Raw genomic sequence first — 21,624 nt, 5'->3', positions numbered from 1 at the left:
GCCGATAAATCAATACTGGCGCGCGGTGATGACGACACACTATCAGGAAACGTAACGATAGAGGTAAACACACAGACCTGTATCTGTTGACAGCAGACCTGCAAAGTCCGTGGGTTCTGGCTTTTTACGAGCACATCCTTTAGAGGTGCTTTTGGTGATAGTCTACTACACGAACAGGGATGGAACCTCTCAACAATGGTGAGTGAACGATGAGTATCATACATCAGATGGCTTTCCGTAGCAAGCTAGTAGGCTGTAGCTCAATGCCTTTGGCTAACAGGCTCTAGTCTCTTCTAATGTCTAATTCGAGGCTTAATTACGGTGAAATGGTATATTAACGCTAATTGGTTCGACTGTAGAAGATGAGTGATGGCCGAGATGGAATAATTGTGTTTTGTAATGGTCTGTGAAAGTTAAGCTGAAGTTTGAACGTTGCTAGCGCAACTGGTGTCGCAGTTTCTCCCTTCAAGTGAGTTTTCTCCAAGAGACTGGTGTCTTTGGTTCAGAAGTCAGTTAAAGAGTTCTAGCTCTACACATCTCTGCTACCACATTGTTCCATCAATTAACCAAACCGATTGACCGAAACAGTTACTCCTAATCAGTCCTAATTAGCACAGAGCGTTTTAATCAAGTAAAATAGCTAGCGTGCAAATGCTTTCACTTCACCATAACATACCTCGGTCCTCTGTCGACTTGGGGTAGAAGCCAAGTCAGTTTTACATGGGCATTGAAGATTTAAGAAATGTGATCTATTTGAAAAATAACACTAATTAACTATTGACATATGTGCCACAATGCTTTTTTTCTAAATACAGCACGTTTGTAGTGTGTAATGTTAAATGAATATCCAATATAAACCTGTTTTATCCAGTCGACAACAAGGACAGAGGATAAAGGAAAGGACACGTTTTATGGACATGAATGCCATTGCAAAAAAAGTGCATGTTTAATTCCTCTTCAGGAGGTGTATGTCCATCGTCCAGGCAATGCAGTCAAATATTTTATTCCCAAGTTAAGACTCAATGTTCAAGCTATGCAGGCAAATAGATAGGCACCTTTCATGTTTAATTTCAAAAGAATCTTTCCATTGAAACATGATTTAACGTTCAGAAAGTTTACCCTTACAGTCTAAAAAGCACTTTGCTGAAAGCAATTCTTTTCTTGTTGCATAAAGGCTTTGGAGGCACTTCTGGGATGAGCAGCTCTATGGAGGGAGGAGCTACTGGCGGAGCACCGCTGCCCCCTGGTCTCACTCAGGAGGAAGCAGAAGAACTGAGAGTGGAGCTGTCTAAGGTGATATTGGATCTGTGTACCATGATGTCTCGTCTTTTGAAAATATCTATAGGCACAGCACACATTATGATCGACTTACAGGCTGTCAGGTTCATTTCTGAAAGTCTGATGGAGGGTTTTCAGTGGTTTACTACAGTACATATCAGATGCACTTGGAAACATACCAAAGTTTGACTTCAAGAAAGGTCCCTTTTTCAAGATGGTCACCCCTAGGCCCTTAAAACGTGGTCAGTGACCTTAAAGGTACACCGTGCTGGAAATGGTCAAAATAAGTACTGCAACTATGCTGCTCATTGAAACTGGGCTGCCTATTGCCAAATTTGATCTTTTCATGAAAGTTTACAAAGTAATCAACTAATATTTTCTAGCATGGCCCAAGTACAGCCATTTTTTAAGCTAAAAATGGCTATTTCTTGAAATTCAAAATGGCGGATCGTGGAGAAGATCCCCCTTTTCATGTAAGAAAAGTGCAGTTTTTTCAGTCATAATGAAGACTTAGAATTTGATGGTGGTGGTAAGTATTCATGAAAAAGGTAACATTAGTGAATGGGTAGCAGGAATTCTGGAAATAAACAACTGAAAATCTCACACAGTGTCCCTTTATAGGGTCCGTCCACGATGTTGAAATGTTTGCTCATTTTACCATATTATTGAGCCAGATCATGGTACCAAAACTGACTGGTACCAACTGGCCCCGTTCGGTTCATTGTTGTATACCAAGAGGTAATATCAGCAGACCTAGAGCTGCTGTAGCTGGAAGGACAGGAGAAAGGCAAACTTAATTATTTAACTTGAGGGAAGGTGTGAAATTAGCCAAACATGGTGGGCTGTCTCTTTTGAAGGTAGAGTGTGTAATTTTGCAGTTTATTTTGCACAAATCTATGCTGCTAATACAACTGCAATTGTAGGTACTACAGGGTAAAGATCTGGATACAAAATGCCATTCCCATAAGACAGTGGTTAGTGTGTGCGTATGATGGAAACAAGGTCTTTGTATAACAGAACTAATGGGCCCCGTGTTTGTTTTTGCATGCTCTGTCTTCCCCTCTTGTAGGTGGAGGATGAGATTCAGACGTTGAGGCAGGTCCTGTCTGCGAAGGAACGGCACGCGGGCGACATCAAGAGACGCCTGGGCATCAGCCCCCTCAATGAGATCAAGCAGAACCTCTCCAAGGGGTGGCAAGATGTCCAGTCCTCTAATGCGTGAGTGACTCATATAAGTCTTACACAGTTCATCAGTCATGTACTGTATACGTACCAGGGTTTGACACTGGCACCTGCTAACCAGCCGTGGCTAGTAACAATTTCAGTCCCACTAGCTGCTTTGGCAGATAACTTTGTTCTTTGGTGTGACAAATCACAGTAGTTGCATTAATTGTTTGTCTTTAAATGCAAGAATATTCTAAAGAATAAAACTGACAATACATTTCTAGACAGCTGAAAGCTAAATGACTATAGACTGTGGAAAACCACTAGCCAAAGTGGCCAGTGGGAAAAAAGCTAACGTCAAACACTGATATGTACATAATGAAGCACAACTTGCTCCACTAGTAGAGTAAAGCAATGAGGAGGCGAGTTATTGCAAGGTCAGTATTTTTGATCTGTTAGATGAGTAGAGAAAAAACGAATAGGCTTTTAGTGAGGAAGCTGAACAGTTCCCATGTTCAAAATAAAAGTGCAGTAATTTACAACTACATTCTTTTGAAGTTTGAAATGCATTTTGTTCACAGCTGAGGAGCTTCATCAGTTCTAATTCTTATGTGGGAACTAGTTTATATTCTGGGTCGGGTCATACTTGTATACTTATATACTGGGTCATTTCACATGAAATCAAACACTTTGGGGACCAACCGACACAGACTCATTATAAAATCTAGCTTTTTTGAATATTCAATTTAAATGCACGTTTTGTTGAAAACGAAAGTTCGAGAGAAGCTTAACGAAATTGGTCATGCCTGATTTACCACCTGCTTTCTTTTCTCCACTTAATTGTCATTCGTCTGAATTCAGCGCGAAAAGATCGTCATGCCTATTTTACCAGCTGCATCTCATTCTCCGCTGTGCCGTCATTTGGTGGAATTTCAGTGCACTGGAATTTGGAACGCCCTTTAACTAACTATACAGCATTTATTCTCCGCTCACCTGTCTCCAGTCAGAAATGTTCTTTCTCACTCGCACCCACCACCTCTCCTTTCGCCTGCCGCTGTTCAATGTAGTCACCAGGTGTCTTGCCCTAGCTTTCTCCAGTTCACCTCGCTCCATTGCTCTCCGACCATCATCTGCCAGCGGGTGTCTGCTCAGAGTTCGCACATATCTGCGGGCGCAGATACTGCCCGAGCTCTCAGTGGCGCCCCGTACTCCCAAGCTCTGTGTGTTTACTGAATAGATATTTCTCGGCCGTATCAGTGCTTCAGCACCACGGCCAGCAATCTTGCCCAATACGCCACATAATCTATCTTAGCTTCTTGAGTGCAGTGGTCCCTGCGAACCCCGTGAAGCACTTTGATGATCCGTCCACCACGTGGACAGCCACTCTCCTGCGAGAGCGGCATGATCACGAGAAGTCCGTTCTCCAGCGAGAACAAAGATGTATGCATACATGCGTCATCCAAATTTCAGGTAGTGAACTAATGAATATTATATTAAAGTGTCATGTGATTTCATGTGAAATGAACCTACTGTATCTCTACAAATTTAACGAGACTATACTTCCCATCCCATTATCCCATGGCAAAGTGTGAACTCATTTGACCTGGATGAATGGAATTCTTCTCAGATGTGCAGCAAAATAAGTAGGTTTTGACTTTCATTTCTAGCTATGTGCAAACCAAAGAGAAACTTGGCCAGTGGAATGAAAGCATTACCCACTCAAATATGTGAGTCTCTCCTTTTGTTTCTTTTCATGTGATTGTACCGTCCCTTTGTACAAATAGTGGCTAAACCTGTATGCTTACAAAGAGCCTCATCACCAAGGGTTTAGCCAGCTAAAGCTATTTCGTCTTTCAGTAAGAAAGCCAAATCCTTGCAGATTCTAGTCTGTGGTGATGAAATACCCAAATGGTACATGTCACTTCCAAATGCAGCTGAGAGTATGGTGCGCTGTACTGTGCTTTTGGAAGCTTATCTTATACCCTTGCTTATATAAATCTACCCTGCCCCCTCTCAGTTCTCCATTAGTCTATCCTGTCCACCTTCAGTTCCTGCGGACAGACGGCATCGATGGGTTAATGTAACCCTTGTACATTTCTTAGTGTTTTAGAGCATTGTGGGTCCAAACAGTATGGAAGTGTGTTTTTTTTCAGGCTGTTTTGTGAACTAGAGATTTAGCTGGCTAACTCCCGTTTGGTGTCTCCTCGACATTGTGAGGACATTTTAGAATGGATGTTTGAATGTAAGTGTAATGCATCATAATGCCTGCTTTTACAGTTTAGCCTATTGAAGTCCCCAGAAGCATTAAAAATGATTGAGCTGATGTCAAGCGTAGCCAATAACTATGTAAAATACTATGGAAGGGTTTAGTCCAAAACCTTTCCTAAAACCAAAACGCATCAAAACTGACAAAAAGCTTCAATAGAGAGCAGAGAGAGGGTCCGAGGCACTCTGAAGTAAAGTTAAAAGTGCTTTATTTTACCAAGTGGGACATACAAAAAAAACCTTTCTTATAACCTACCCACAGATGCATCTCTCTCTCTCTCTCTCTCTCTCTCTCTCTGTCTCTCTCTCTCTCTCTCTGTCTCTGTCTCTGTCTCTGTCTCTGTCTCTCTCTCTCTCTCTCTCTCTCTCTCTCTCTCTCTCTCTCTCTCTCTCTCTTTCTCTCTCTCTCTCTCTCTCTCTCTCTCTCTCTCTCTCTCTCTCTCTCTCTCTCTCTCTCTCTCTCTCTCTCTACACTGTTAAAGCTTCAATAGTTTGTCAATGACTCAGCAAAAAAAACACTTTCATCAACCCTCGACCTCCTTGGCCTGACCCTTAGCCAGTTCCATTTCACCATGCATGTCTGCTGTGTATGGCTGGAGCAAAGAGCCTTTTCTGGGCGTCTTAGGATATTTACGCAATGCTCCATTTTCAGACTAATGGGACACCCTCGACATGCTAGCTTGCATGTCTTCCTGGAATTTAGTTTAGGAACTTACTTAGAAATGTATTTAGAAGTAGAGTGTCAGCCTCCCACACTCTAGTACACATACCATAGGAATGCGGCTATAATGGTAAAAATATGTGCTTACTGATTAGGAATTGTGTCATTGGTTTGTGAGCTGGCATAAAAAGCTCATGGACCATCCCTTCAAAGTGTGAAATTTGAATTCTGGATGGCGGCTTGAAATGCACCTAATGAAATGTGCATGACTGGAATAATGAGTTTAAGCTATGGGATCTTGACCGTGTCCCGCTTCAGTGTCCGTAGCTTTGCCATCTGTGTAGTTGCTTTATTAGCTGACATCCCACAGAATGCCTAATTTCTGTCAAATATGTTTGTTTGCTTCTGATTGCTTGTCCTGCTCTACATTGTTTTGTTTCTGTCACCAACATTTATGTGTGATGCATGTCTTAAATTAACCAGGGATGGGGAATTCCAGAAATGCTATTGTGTTATTGTCAACTGCCTCATGTATAGAAATTAAAGTACTATTATTGTCATACTATTGTCATTGTGCCAGTGTATATACTGTGCCATGATATATCTGTTCATAATGTGCTGTCTGGTTGTTTTTCTAGTTACCTTACAGCCTCTGCCACTGTGGACGACATTAGCCGATCTGACGCGTGAGTTCATTTTATTACAGTTTATTTTGGCACAGTTTTTTTACAGTTTGTTCATTGATCCTCATGTAACACTAGGATCTAGACGTACTAACACATAAGGGCTCTTATAGATTATCGCAGGAATGACTTGTGTAGGTCTGAGGCGTACGTTCTTCTCTATTATACCCTGTTTGAATTACCTTGCCTCAAATGTGTGCCTTTTAGAAGAGTATTATTTATTAATCCCTATGGGAAATTAAGGTGAAATATGATTCCTTGATTAAATCTGTGTCCCGCTGTCAGGAGGACGACTTCCAAACTTATCCATGTCCATAGGATATAATTATAGAACCTTGAGGGTGTTCAGAAAGAACAGAAAAAGATAATAAAAGACGAAAAAGACGACACAAAAACACAGAGCTACTAAACCTGCAACCAACTCGTCGGCACACCGGAAACAGTATAGATAACATTATCAAACACAAGCAGGTAATTGGAGTGCTTCTGGGTCTTCACCTTTTTCGCTTGGTGCTCTTCAGTGTAGAGGCTCTCAAACTTGGTCCAGGTAGACAAATGCAGAGGCACTCAAGGTTGCAATTTTTTACTTTTCTGTTTTACTAATCTGTATCCGTATACGCCCTGAAGAAGGCCATAAGGGCTGAAATATGTAAGCATTGTAGCCAATAGGGCTGTAACAATATTGTATCGAACCAAGAAATCGTGATACACAGAGTCACGATACTGTATCGTGATACAAAGAGGCAGTATCGTGATACGCCCTTTTAACGTTTTGATACCCATCTACCCAGAAAACAACCACATGATATGAAGTGATAGTGCTTCCAAGCATCATCATTATTATATAGAAACTAAAAAAAAATATTTGCAGCCTCGTAACCTATTCTGCCCTACAATCTAAGAACGCAGTAACTCTGAAAACGGCAAACTGAGAAAAAGGTTCAAGGCTTCAAAGTTTCCCATATGGCGTGACAACTGTGTTGTCGGTAAATTGGTGGTGACACTTCCTGGTAATGCTTGTTTAGGATAGAAATTTAATGCACACAAAAAAAAACAAAAAAAAACATTTATGTGTCTTTTTGCCACAAAAAACAGAGTTACTGCGTTCTTGGCTGGTATTACTGCCACAAAATGGAGTTACTGCAGGAGTTACTGCGTTCTTGGCTAGTATTACTGTCTACTCCCAAACCAGTCCCATTGGAACGTGTAGCAGTAACTTGCCGACTTACTGCGTTTTTGTTTTGTACGACATAACCTTACAATACAACAAGCAGTAACTTTTTTTTGGTCATTTTTGCACTTTCAAAATGAGTTTTCTCCAAAACGGGACGGTGTTGGACCACCATTTTTTGACACAAGACAAATGAGGTAGTTTAAAACCCATTTCCGATATAAATTTTTTTTCGACCATTTTGAGTTACTGCGTTCTTCTTTTGCACGGCAGTATTCTACCTTTGAACTATCATAGTTTTTATTCATAAAGATTATAATGTTGGCAAATGTAAAATCGAGGGGTGTATCGAACCGTAGGTCATGAATAGTGATACAAACCGAATCGTGAGTTGAGTGTATCGTTACAGCCCTAGTAGCCAAATAAAAAATGAGTGCCTCAGCATTTGTCTACCTGGACTATATATAACATTATGTTTAGAGAAGGCCACAACTAATGACTAAGCAGATCCTGCTGCCCCTAAAAACAAACAAAAATCTAGAAGTGCTCGGTTTCCTAATGGTAAACTTTTATCGGTAACACTTTATTTTATTGTATACACATTGTATTATGCCACTTACTACTTACTAATAAATAGAAATATAGGCTTACTGGTCCTTACTAAGGTTATATTAGTAGTAAATCCCTAATTGGGCATGAACAAGACATTTGTGAATAAATGCTTAACAACTGTCTTATTTTGCTGAGTACATGCCTTACAAGTTACTTATACAGGCATTAATATTGTATGTATTAGTGCTAATAGATGTATCCCTAAAATAAAGTGTTACCCTTTTATCTAATAAATCGTTTATCCATCATAACTCTTTATGTCTTTAATCTGGGTTCCTAGACCTGTTGTGTTACTATTATGATAACTTGTACAACAATGTGCAAGGCGTGGCATGTACAGTAGCTTGGCATATGGATTTACTGTTTTGTGTATTTCCTGTGCACTTTGTATCTGCAAATGTTGTATGCTATGAGTTATGTCCTTCATTAAGAGTGACTTTGGATGAAAGTGTCTGCCATGTGTAATATAATGTAGCTGTTGCCCTGTGGAGCCTTTAAACCTCCTGTGAATCACTAAACGTGTTTTGTTGCTGTATAGTTGTATTCATCTCAGGGGGAAAAAATGATTGAGGGGCATTTCCTTCTAAGACCCTGAATGCTACTGTCCTCTTCTGTATATAGAGTCATAGCAAGTGTGCTGTGTTCAATGGTGCAGTTTATTCGTGCGCACACACATAGACAGACTTTCCACGCACCTCTCTTCCTTCTGGACGTGTTTGAAACAGTGTGGTAATTTGAGCAAGCGTAAGAGCAGTATGGGTTGGAGCGCGACCAAAGGGTGGCACCACATCCTGCTCACATGGGAGAGAGCACAGAGCACTGAGGGGATTGGCAGGTCAACTTGGATCAGGTCCTGGTGATTAGCCTTGCTCTGGCACACATGTCATATATTTAGCACCTACAATAGACCTTAACCGTAACACAGCTCATAACTTCTTGGTTATGCGATAGTGCATTCCTCTTTGTTCATGCTGTGTTTGAACACCCCAATTCGGTCTCTCTACAGAAATGCACGTGTTCTAGTTACCCTCACACATAGGTGTGCACACATACAGTAGGTGTGGATAAGGTAATGCTAAAGCACTTTGACCTACGTACAGGGCATTTTTTGTGTAATGTATTGTAGTATACACTATGTCGACATGATCATAAGGAAATGTTTGGCGATTAAATGGTAATATACAATATGATAATCTAGTATGGCTGCCAAGTTCCACATGCCCCCCACCCCCTCGAGCTCTTGCCCCCCAAAATGTCTGTGCACGCCACTACCCTCACAGCATAAATATGGAAGCCAACGTTGAGCCTTACAAAAATGTTTCAGTCATTGAAATGTGTATATCCCAGCTACATCAATACCCAGGAGGCCTTAATAAAGTCTTGTCTTGTCTTGTTTTCTCTTGCCTCTTTGCAGGTATAGGAAGACGCAGGAGGCCTTCTCCACGGCTGGCCAGATTACCTCGGAGGCCCTGTCTTCCATGGGGGCTGCCATCAGCCAGAGAATTGGAACCATGAGGTAAACTCCACCACCACTACAGTGCCTCTACACCACTGCTCTCTCACTCTGCCACTTTCATCACTCTTTCATCTTTTAAAAATAATCTCCTCGTTGGATAAGCTGCCCAATGCTACGACTGCTACTAATACATGCTTTGAACTAAGATCATCTGAAGTTGAATCTGACTAACCATGGGAATCGATGACTCAAAGAGCATAGTTTAATATTACATCTCAACTTTGATGCTTGTCTGCATGTTAGAACAATGATAATAGAGCATAGAGCATATGACCCAGCTACAGGTCATTGGTTTGTTTAAACATTTGGAATTTGAAATTTGGTACATTCCATTTTTTCATCATTGTGAAAGATCCTATTTGGTTTCTGCATATGGTGGGACTGGGAGGAAAAAGATAGTGCACCCAATTTTTTTACATTTCAGTGTAACTAGGTCATAAAATGTACTGGTAGTCTGATCTTCACTAGGATCGCAAGAAGGAACAAACGGTGTCTACTTGTACATAATGCCCCCGAACCAATTGCATGTCATCATATTTTATTGGCCATAAGATGTAAGGATTCACAGGACAACGGGGAATAAGTAAGCACACCTTTGCATTCAATAGGTTGTTAACCCTTCTTTAGCTGCAATAACCTCAACCAGAGGTTTCCTGTAGTTGCAGATCAGATGGGCAAAACGATCAGGACAAATCTTGTACCCTTCCTCTTTACAAAACCGCAACACTTCAGCAATGTGTCTGGAGTGAATCATTTTCTTGAGGTTATGCCACATCATCTCAATCTGGTGTATGTCGGAGCTTTGACTGGGCTCTTCCAGAATGTGTATATTATTGTTCTGTTCTTAAAGGGAGACTGTGTGAGATTTTTAGTTGTTTATGTCCAGAATCCATGCTACTCATTCACTAATGTTACCTTTTTCATGAATACTTACCACCACCATCAAATTCTAAGCATTCATTATGACTGGGAAAATTGCACTTTTCATACATATGAAAAGGGGATCTTCTCCATGGTCCGCCATTTTGAATTTCCAGAAATAGGCATTTTTGGCTGCAAAAATGACTGTACGTGGGCCATAGTAGGAAAATTAAGTTTATTATTTAGTAAACGTTCACAAAAAGATCAAATTTGGCAATAGGCAACCCAGTTTCAATGATAAGCATAGTTGCAGTACCTTTTTGACCATTTCCTGCACAGTGTACCTTTAAGTTGATTGGCTCCTAAAATATGGGTTGATGTCCAACACCAGTACCCATCCTCTTTCGCGCTACAACTGCGTGACAGACTTATGATATGCAAATGTGTATATAATCTGTACTGAATGGATTCTCTTTGCCACCTTCGGTTAGCACCGTAAACCTGCAGGCATGTGACATGTTAAGGTCAGTTGTATGGTATCCCCCCTGACCAGCAAGGGGTGGCTGTCAATGTGAGAAAATGCTGAAAAACGCTATGACTTGACATTGACATGTATTCAAAATACTAGGCCACTGGCATCATGCAGGTCTGACATCAGTGTTCCAGGTTCGTGTGTGTGTGTGTGTGTGTGTGTGTGCGTGTGTGCGTGTGTGCGTGTGTGCGTGTGTGCGTGTGTGTGTGTGTGTGTGTGTGTGTGTGTGTGTGTGTGTGTGTGTGTGTGTGTGTGTGTGTGTGTGTGTGTGTGTGTGTGTGTGTGTGTGTGTGTACAAATTGGCATCCTTATTTATATTATGGGAGAAAATGTCCTCTTTTAAAATGTACTCATGACCACATTTGCTTCCTTTAATGCTTCCTCATGGCTTGTTAGTGCTCTGCACTTCGGCAACACTCCGAGGTAAGGTAGTGGGTCGCTAGGTTTCAGCAAAGCCAGGTTGCAAAAAAAGTTTTCCCAGGGTCCAAGATCCAGATATTTTAACTTTTCAGTAGATAGTTTTTTCCCAGAGGGAAGTTAAGTTATATTGTCTGTGTAGCATGTTGTGTTTTGTAGTCATGTTTAGTAAAATAGCCGCACTCCTCTTTACGAAGGCTTTGGCCGAAACGTCTGTCTGTCATGCTAACCCAGTAGATTAAAACTGCAAGAATTACACCCGAGAGTGCGGCTTTTTTACTACTTAAACGTGAAATTTGCTGTTTGCTCGCACCCGAAGACCTTGTAAGAAACAGTTGGGAGTTGAGCGCACTTTCTAAAAGAAAATAATATATATATATATTTTTTAAGTGTTTTGTAGTCATACATACAGTACATGTATGTTCTGAAACTGTATGTGTACTCACGTCATGTGGCGTTTACCGAACTCCATGCATAAGCAGGGCTTAGGTAACTAACATATACAGAAAATTTTGTGAAAACAATTCTGACTAACCTGTTTTGAATTGTACTGGACAATTTATACACCACTAAAAAATAACTATTATAAAAACCTAGCTCCTAATCAGCATACTGTTTTTCTCCTGTGGCTATGATTGACTGTGCTCTTTTAATCAAGGCTGTATGGAGTGTCTTGGCTGTCTGTCCTCCTTCAGAATAGTATGCTGCTTTGCTTTGCTGTTCAGTCTCTCTGGCTCTCTGTGTGTTTGCTCTAACCTCTTCTGCTTGCCCCCTAACTAACTAACGTTGCCTTTCTTTCCAACCTCTGCTGCTCTCTGAAGGCTTGGCTACAACGTGCATCACTCCTTAAGTATGCCCAGTATGAGGTAAATCACTGGTTTAGTTCATTATGGGTACCAGAGAACCTTTAGTTTAACCACCATGTCTCAAATGTTGCATGTACACACGCACACAAACGACCGATGATTGTGGGGTAAAGTAGGAACTGAGACATATTTAGTCTAACTACACACAACAGTGACAACACACACCACAGGTAATAGGACCTGCATTATTATTTTAACTTGGGGTTGAATATTGTGGTAATATGCATCATGTGTGCATTGGTTATGAGATCATCATTGTCAAAGTGGAAGGTGACAAGTTGAAAGATGACAATTCATTTGTGATTTAGAAGTGTTTTAGCAGCTATGACAAAGGGTGATGTATGTCCTTTCCTTTCATTTCAGGAGCTCCCCGTCCTTCAGGTCATTTGAAGACAAGATGGGAAGCATCAGGGTAACGTACTGTTCAGTTCTTCTATGGAAATTGTTACATTGTTACATTACATTACATTTAATCAATAAGCCCCGAGAGGCAGCGGGTTTGTGGCCGGTTTATTACGGGTAAGGGGAGTTGGAGCACAAAGTGAAGCGGAGTGCTGTACAACTCCCATTAGCTGTTATAAATCGAATACAAACTCAAGGACTCAGGTGGCCTATTGCTTAACTAACACTGTTGCACTGAATCTCTGACAATATTTCTATAAAATGTGCTGTAATGACAATTAATTCGCCTGGCATGGTCCTGTTGAGGAAGTGCTACAAAAACTCAGCGACACGAGATGCATACAGGAAGGAAATGTCTTTGCAATCAAACTGACACACCAACCAGAAATAGTGCAAAGATGTGCTGCTCTCCCTGTAGTCTCCCTAGCCCAACTGCACCAGATTCTCAAGTCAAGTCAAGTCAAGTAGGTTTTATTGTCAATTTCTTTACATGCACTGGTCATACAAAGAATTTGAAATTACATTTCTTGCTTTCCCATACAGATATAGACTAATTAAGGTAAGGACATAGACAGTATAGACATAGACAGTACTTATACATGGACTTAAGACAGTATGGACATAGACAGTGCTCATACAGACATTTAAAGTGCAAGACTGGACAACAGAAGACTTGTAGAGGACATACATTAAGAGGTATTTGTTGTGTTTTTGTGCTTTTCCTAAAAAAAGTCCTTTATAGCGTTCTGACATGGTAATAGTAGCATTTTGAAGAAAATAAATATAAAAAGGTCTGTCAAGTACACCAGCAGCAGTGTGTGTGTGTGTGTGTGTGTGTGTGTGTGTGTGTGTGTGTGTGTGTGTGTGTGTGTGTGTGTGTGTGTGTGTGTGTGTGTGTGTGTGTGTGTGTGTGTGTGTGTGTGTGTGTGTGTATGTGTTTAGTGCAGGTAGAAGGTGCGGTGTGCGTCTTGTGTGTGTGTTCGTGTGTCTGTGTGTGTGTGTGTGTGTGTGTGTGTGTGTGTGTGTGTGTGTGTGTGTGTGTGTGTGTGTGTGTGTGTGTCAGTGTGTGTATGTTGGGTTTAGTGCAGAAAGTGCAGTGTGCTTGCTTGTGTGTGTGTGTGTGTGTCTGTGTGTGTGTGTGTGTGTGTGTGTGTGTGTGTGTGTGTGTGTGTGTGTGTGTGTGTGTGTGTGTGTGTGTGTGTGTGTGTGTGCATGTTTTGAGTTAGTGCAGGTTGAAAGTTCAGTCACAAGTATAGTAGTGCAGGTGGAATGTTCAGTCGCAGATATGGTGGTGGGGGATGGGGAGGGGGGGTTGTCAGTGGCCTTGCTGGCTAGAGGCTGACAGTGGGGGGGGGGGTTGTCAGTGGCCTTGCTGGCTAGAGGCTGACAGTGGAGGGAGAGTGGGTTGAGTGTTCAGCATCTTGATCGCTTGGTGCATTGTGCTGCTCGCCAGCCGGGTGGTACGGGAACGGAGGCGCCTGTACCTCTTTCCAGAGGGCAGGAGGCTGAACAGTTTGTGTGCAGGGTGGCTTGTGTCTTTGATGATCATCAGTGCTTTCCGGGTGAGGCGTGTGGTGTAAATGTCCTGCAGGGAGGGGAGTGGTACTCCAATGATCTTCTTCGCTGTGTTCACAACACGCTGGAGTGTCTTCCTGTTTTTCTCCGTGCAGCTTCCTCCCCACACTGTGATGCAGTTGGACACGACGCTCTCTATGGTTCCTCTGTAGAATGTTGTCATGATGGAGGGTGTAGCACTTGCCTTCTTTAGTTTGCGCAGGAAGTAGAGACGCTGATGGGCCTTCTTCGCCAGTGATGTAGTCGCTATCAATTTTGTGAATAGTGTTTGTTTACAGCCGATTTACCAACACTTGGAAAGCCCAATCAGCCAATCACAATCAAGAATGTTGGAATTTTGGCTATTCTACTCCAAACTTAAAACAGCAATTTCTCCAAACTTAAAACCAATTATGAAACTGATTTTATAAACGTACTACAGTATGTGTTAGCCAAAATCCAGTGTGTTTGTTTAAACAGAGCCAGAGAGAGGTATCCAATTGTTGAATTCTGGAGTCTGCATCTTGACCTCACAGGAACGGAAGCAGAACTGACTCCATTCTCCTACATCATCTCTTTTGTAGACTGCTCGGGATGTCTCCTCTTGATCAAAATTCCATGAAGTTTCTTGAGAGTCCTTTGACATTTGATTAGATTGTTAGCCTGCGTGATCCTGTGATTGACCATTCAAGAATCAAATGTGTTGACATCATGTGATCTCTTTGCCCATTCACCAACAATAGTATTTCACTGATCACACACAGAAGTTTCACCTCAAGCCAACATTATTCATTGTATCATATGAGAAGAATACAAGGTTGTCCCATTAATCATGTGTGATTCCAAGGACCGAAAGATACCTTTACATTTACAACAGCTACAGCCACACTCATGCTAACAAGTTTCAGCAATAGATTCAATCATTGTAGCTAAGCAAGTGATCCAATCAACATGACTACTTTAGACATTGGTGTCCTGTAAACAATGTAAACAATAGGTGACAAGCGGTATTCTTTTTTTTTTTAAAGATATTTTTAGGCTTTTTGGGCCTTAATTACGGATAGGAAAGTGAAGAGTGACAGGAAGTGAATGTGGAGAGGGAGATGGTTGTAGGGTTGGGAAATGACCCAGGCCTGATTTGAACCCGGGGGTTCCTGATCATGCAAACCCATCTGCCCACAGCATATTACCTACTGGTTAGGATCTGATTTGAAATTGTAACCCCATGATCGCAAACCCACCACCCTAGCCATTAAACCACACTTGATAATGACTACAGTATAGAAAAGGCTCCTGTGACATCAAAGAGGAGAGTCCCTGGTTTGCTAGTATGGCGATCTGAGAAAACAACACACATTTGATGGACCCACATCTTATAAAGGAACCAAAATTCTGATACAAACATCAGCGTGTCGAAAAACCACACATCCAACCTCATGAGAAAAAAAACAGCAGCACAAATCTATTTCAGAGGCACTGATACATCTGCAGAAAGTGACATGTCTGACAGGCGAAGTGACGATTGTTGACATAGCCTGACAGTTAGTTTTGTTTATGGTTACGGTTGCTAAGGGCGCTTTGCCATGACCCAAAGATGACATGGCGTGTGTGTTTGTTGACAAATGGGGGGCATTTTGATTCAATTGCGCGATATAGTGTGATTGAAATGCATGTAGGCTACATGCAAAAATATCATCAACTAGAGAAAAAACGGAGGTATTAGGCTGTTGGAAAAATACCCTAGATAGCCTGAGTCCTCAGCATATTTTTAGCGTTTATCATTATTATTATTTTTTGTGCTCAAAGTCACAGGCGTCGCGTGTCCCTCAGCCTGACTCTGAGGACGAGGTGTGTCCAAACGTCAGCCACACGTGCACCACAATACTAAAAACAAACAATCAACGCTTCAAAGTAGGCCTACGCTATGTGCATCTCCGTTTATTCGCTAAGCAGTAGCCCAGTCTGTGAGTTGGCTGTCCTCGACCGAGAGCACCACGCTGATGCGCGGATATCCTCCCAAAACCAATTTATTGACCAGTTGAATGGCAATCAACAAAAAGTGCACATTCTGAGAGCATTCGCATCGGTTTGGCATGTCATGTGCATTACCCTTTCCTGAAAACAACATACAAAGCAGATAGAAAAGGTAAAACGAGTAGCCTAAAGTAAAGCAGTGCACTCACCTGTCTTCGTGCCCGAGCAGTTACAGGGGCGGTTTCAGTCTGCACGCCAGTGATGTCAATTGTTGGAACTGTTTGAGGCAATAGCATTCCCTTCAGTCCAACCATGCCCACCATCTCCACATTTGTGGTGAAGCTTGCTTCAAAACCACACATTGGATCCACAGAGCCCTAGCTTGTTTTAGCCTTCTCCTTGTCGGCCACAGTTCCATCATTCTTCACAGAAGGGAACTTGTGCAAAGATATTCCTTCTGTCAAGTAGCCATTTTTGCAGCTGGCACCGTTCGGCCCTCCAGCAACACACTGCTTGACACTGCGCTTTGTTTTGGTACTAGCCGCCATTGATCTGAACAAGGTGGAATGAGGTGAACTCTCCCCTTCTATGTCACGCATATAATTTGCATAAAATTTGCATGTCACCAAAAAAAGTAAACATAACACTTTTTGGGAACGTTTTAACATGACTTTTAGGACAAAATAGCACCCAGACAATATCCCATTTTATTCACAAGGCTTAGAACTTTCAGAATCTGTCCTGGAAATGGTCAAATTCCTTTACTTTGTTTTCGTTTCATAAACCCTTTAAAGCAGGGGTGTCAAACATACGGCCCGCGGGCCGCATCCGGCCCGCGGGAGGGTTCCATCCGGCCCGGATGTAAAAAAAAAAAAAAAAAAAAAAAACTTTTTTTTTTTTTTTTTAACTTTTTTTTGTTTTGTTTGTTTTATTTTTATTTTTTTAAATGAAATAACCGAAATGCGCAATTACGGCCCTCGGGGCAAAATCGAAACCTGCATGACATTAACCCAATGGTCCCTCTGTTACACTGTATATATGTAGTAAAGTGCACATCACACTTCTATTATAAATAGTGAATTTGTACTGTAACAGGCATTTCATAAAGCTCATATATTATAGACCTCATATATAGAGATAAAATGTTAATACTTCTTATTCGTATTGTATTGGTATTGGTTGTAATTAAATAATAAATATAATAGGATTTGTATTGGTTCCTATTAAGCTCAAACTGGAAACGGGATGTTAGAATGCGTGAAAATGCAGGAAATTACATATAAGAAATACAATTTTTTTTTAATTGACGGTTGCCAATGAATGAATGAAGTCAAGGAAATTTTGCATAGGATTATCAGTATTGCATTGCTTTCTACATATTCAACACACTTAAAACGTGATAGTACTGAACACTAATCCTCTGCTTTACGTTTTTTTTTTTTTTTTGCGATGATGTTACTAATGCGGCCCGCTTGAGGTCCACATGGGTTGTATGCGGCCCCCGGACCAAAATGAGTTTGACACCCCTGCTTTAAAGGGACACTGTAGGAAATGGTCACAAAAGGTACTGCAACTATGCTGTCCATTGAAACTAGGCTGCCAGATTTCATCTTTACATGAAAGTTTACTAGGTAATAAACAAATATTTTCCAGTATGGTCCAAGTAGAGTCATTTTTGCAGCTAAAAATGGCTATTTTTGGAAATTCAAAATGGCGGACCATGGAGAAGATCCCCCTTTTCATGTATGAAAAGTGTAAATTTTCCAATCATAATGAATACTTAGAATTTGACGGTGGTGGTAAGTATTCATGAAAAAGGCAACATTAGGCAATGGGCAGCATTAATTCTGCATGAAAAACTTTCATGTAAAGATCAAATTTGGCCATTGGCATCCCAATTTCAATAAGCAGCATAGTTGCAGTACCTTTTTTGACCATTTCCTGCACAGTGTCCCTTTAACCAATGTTCACAAGCAGATACGGCTCCAGTGGGAGCATATCATTTATGTTGACCATTTAGGACAATTGATGAAAAAATTGCACAATAATTTGGAAAGCAGTGTAGTAGTTCGTTGTGTAGAATTCATTATATTATGCCCATTACGTCCTAATTAATGTATAGTAGACAATGGATCATCATATTGTAAACTGATCAAGGAAGAGAGATCGTTTTGACGTGTGGGAACACTTCATTCTGATGATCGCCCATGACATACTGTATGAAAATATAGGCCTAGGCCTACCATCTTTTTATTACGAGATGTTTATGCCGCCTACGCTGACATAAGTAAAGTGTCAAATGTCAAGAGGTTACTTCCTTTACCTGAAGAAGGTCAGATGACCGAAACGTTGTATTAAAATGTGCAGGTGTAATGGATAGTGTGCAGGATTCTTTTACACTTGAGCCGTTTTGGGGAAAATACATGTTCAGTCCAATAGGTCTAATCCAAATCTGTCATGGGTGTGACGGTGTGATGTACGTATGTCAAACTAGGCCCATTTAGTTGCAGCCTGGCTTTTCACCAGCAGAGGTCCCTGTTACTGAAACTACAAGCACTAACCCAACTTTTGAAACAATGTGTCTGGTTCAGAGCTTTGCCATCATTTGTCATTTTTCCATCACTAGAGAACAGTGTTATCAGCAGCCGTTCCTCTACTGCAGATTTTCATGAGATGGTGCACAGTGTCTCACTTGTTCACAATAAAATGTCACCATCAGTGTGTCTACATGTACAGCTTAGTCAAGCTATTGGCAATAGTCACTAAGAAGCCCAAAGATATGCACATGCAACAAGCATGTAAGAGAATCTAATGATTGAATTCCAGCATTCTACCTGTTTGCTTTATAATATCACATCTGTCGCACTAGCTGAGCAAAATCAATTGAAACATTAAACACATTTTACAAAAAAAGAACAATTCAGACAAGACTGTTCAGAAGGTACATGCATAGAGAATGCAGATTCTTTTTCTTTCTCAACTCGTGGCTCTGTTACCCTGGCAACCTACTCCAAGAGCTTTGTAGCAGATATCTTCTAGATTTTCTTTGTTTGGATTTCTCCCATCGCATCAATGTTGGCTGATTTAACTCTATTGCTAACTTACTAATGTAAGGACATCTTGGGCTTGCTTGTAGCAGGAGTTGATCATTTTTCTCTTGTATAATGTTTATCAGCCAAGGCTCTTTGCCTGTCCCATTCTTGTGTGCTGAGCAGACCACACACACACACTCAGTTTCTGCCTCCCTTTGTCACCCCTTTGGTAGTGGTATGATGGAAAAGAAGGAAACCAGTGAGCCAGACACATTTATATGGTGACGACCAAAACAAGACGCAAAATTGGCTTCTCGTCTTCAATTTTTCAATGCCTTTCACACGAGGACAATTGCGAGTGGCAACGACAAAATATTTGATCTGAAGTGTACACACCAACCTCGTCGTCAGGGTCTGAAGATGCAAAAATCTGTAGAAGTGTGATGTGAAGGTGTATGGGATGTGAACATGTTTTGGCTTTTTTGTCGTTAAGATGGAGACGCAACCCGGGTCGTCTTCAAAACTCCCCACTCTGGAAGGAGTCTTCAGATTTTTGCATCTTGAAGCCCTGATGGTGTGGTCGCCGTGTAACCAAAGGGCACTTCTGATCAAATATTTTGGCGTTCTCCCTTACAATTGTCCTCGTATAAAAGGCTCCTCACAGACTGTGCACTATCTGGCACAAATGATTTGAAAAAAGTCTCAGTCAGAAGAGGGCAATAATTTGAATTTCTGTTAGTGCATGTAAACATATTAGGAAATATGACATGTAGTGCAGTATTTTGGCATATTGTGCAACATATTGGACTGAACACCAGATGATTGTGGTTATTCACCAGCTATGTGCATAATATTTTCATTGACTCACATCCTGTCACTGTGTGTGCTGTCATTCCACAGAAGTAGAGAGCACCCAGCCCTCTCCTCGCTCATCGCAAAGAACAAGTTCATCTGTCCCGATGGCATGGTGAAGGATCTACGCCTACCTGTGAACATACTCCTTGAATAGCACTCCTTAAGCCAGCTCTGGTAAATGTACTAATAAAGTGAAATGTGAATAGCAGTAGAAGGAACATGCAACTGTGTTTTCTTCTAAACAAAGAGGTTTTATATTTTCCCCACTTGGTATGTTTAATTGTTCAATGAGAAGATCAGGAGAAGATCAGTTACAGTGCCCAGCAATAATGAGTACACCCCTTTTGAAAGATTGTGAACAATATTTCAGTAAACATATACGATATCATCACAGTATGCAATGACAAATAATATATATGTTGGTCTTACAATACAAAAGAATGGTTTCTAACATGACTTGTATTACACATTTATCACATATTGTACAGAAATGAGTACACCCCGAGGAAAGTCTCACAGCAAAAGCTAAAATCTATATAATAAAAAATATGTGGTTTGAGTTATATTATTAGCCTTAAGTTTATGTTGCATTCTGAACAGGCGTTGTATTAAACTTTTAATCCACGCACATTTAGGGAACCACTTATTGAAATATTGTTACTTTTTCAAAAGGGGTGTACTCATTACTACTGGGTACTGTATATCCTTGGATGTGTCTGCTGCACAGATTTTGTCATATCACATAAGCTTAATAAGAGAAATCCCTGAAGTTAGCCAGGATGGCTCACTTGTGAAGCACAAAGTCATAACTCTTCAGATGTTTGACACCTCACCACTTAGTTAGTAATGATTTGACTTTGGAACTGTTCTCTATATTATGCCGTAATCACTTATCAGTCTGGTTTGCTGTTTGATTGGATTGGGGTTCCCTTGCTTTACATGTATTTTGCAATTACAATGTACCCCCGTTGGTTATTTTGCTGTGTATTTGTACATGTAGGAATACATGTTAGAGCACACTCTGTCGACCTCGGGCTGTTAAGGTGACATATCCTTTGCAGTTGCTGGAATAACAGAATGTGTATTTTAAGGGCATTTTGAAATAACCAAAAGAAACGTCAAACACACCAGACCTGCTGCAGCTCATGACATGTTTTTCTTTTACTACTTGTACAGGTGTGGCGCTTCTCTAAGTTGGAAGCTTTTTCTGACCCATGTATCACATTGACTACATATCAGGGGTCTCTGACAAAGGGCTATATCTGAGTTGCAAGGGAGTGGTCTTGAACCACACTTTTAAAACACTACAATGCAAGTCTGTTACTTTGCCATTGACTGTAAATCTGTGGAAGAGTTAATACAATGTTGTGTTGATGCTATGCTGAACCATCATAAGAGGAATGTGATCACACTAAATACATGCCTAGGAACATGTGTGGTTGTTGTCTCCTTTGGGCAAGATATTATATAATGAAGGGTATCTTTAAAGATTTGTTTGGTATCTTTAAAAGAAGAGTTAAACTTCCTTCTGTTCTCTGTTACAGTGGGACTAGATAAATTGGGCTTTTCCAATGTTACAATTTTTAGACTGTTTGAGTTAGGTGGTCATTTATATTTATTGCTTTATTGGTGACTTAAATAAAGGTTGAAATGTATGTCTCCTTCAATTCATTTTATTGTAAAGGATATACACATGATTTGGGAAACGTAGACCTGTCCAAACAGTCATGAGGTGGCGATTACGTCTCTACAGTTTGTGCAGAATTATTAGGCAAATACGT

At 40.9% G+C, this 21,624-nt stretch overlaps 1 protein-coding gene across 7 annotated transcripts; it reads left to right on the top strand.

Moving 5' to 3' along the window:
• The first annotated feature begins 38 nt into the window (after positions 1-38).
• Positions 39-21,498, top strand: LOC134456741 (tumor protein D54-like). Of its 7 annotated transcripts, none has more exons than XM_063208258.1 (10): positions 39-198; positions 1,175-1,293; positions 2,348-2,496; positions 4,110-4,169; positions 6,007-6,054; positions 9,249-9,350; positions 11,140-11,166; positions 11,982-12,026; positions 12,390-12,438; positions 19,889-21,498. In XM_063208258.1, the coding sequence occupies exons 1-10, from the start codon at positions 180-182 to the stop codon at positions 19,892-19,894; spliced, it is 624 nt and encodes a 207-aa protein (XP_063064328.1). In that variant the 5' UTR covers positions 39-179; the 3' UTR covers positions 19,895-21,498. The 7 variants fall into 7 exon arrangements, with proteins under 7 accessions (XP_063064328.1, XP_063064331.1, XP_063064329.1 ...); XM_063208260.1 differs by lacking the exon at positions 39-198 and adding an exon at positions 285-469; XM_063208261.1 differs by lacking the exon at positions 4,110-4,169.
• Positions 21,499-21,624: the final 126 nt, after the last annotated feature.

This window comes from Engraulis encrasicolus, chromosome 10 (genome assembly GCF_034702125.1).
Source record: "Engraulis encrasicolus isolate BLACKSEA-1 chromosome 10, IST_EnEncr_1.0, whole genome shotgun sequence".
Lineage (NCBI taxonomy): Eukaryota > Metazoa > Chordata > Actinopteri > Clupeiformes > Engraulidae > Engraulis > Engraulis encrasicolus.
Note: the sequence above shows the minus strand (reverse complement) of the source record. Positions and strands in the feature narration are given on the sequence as shown.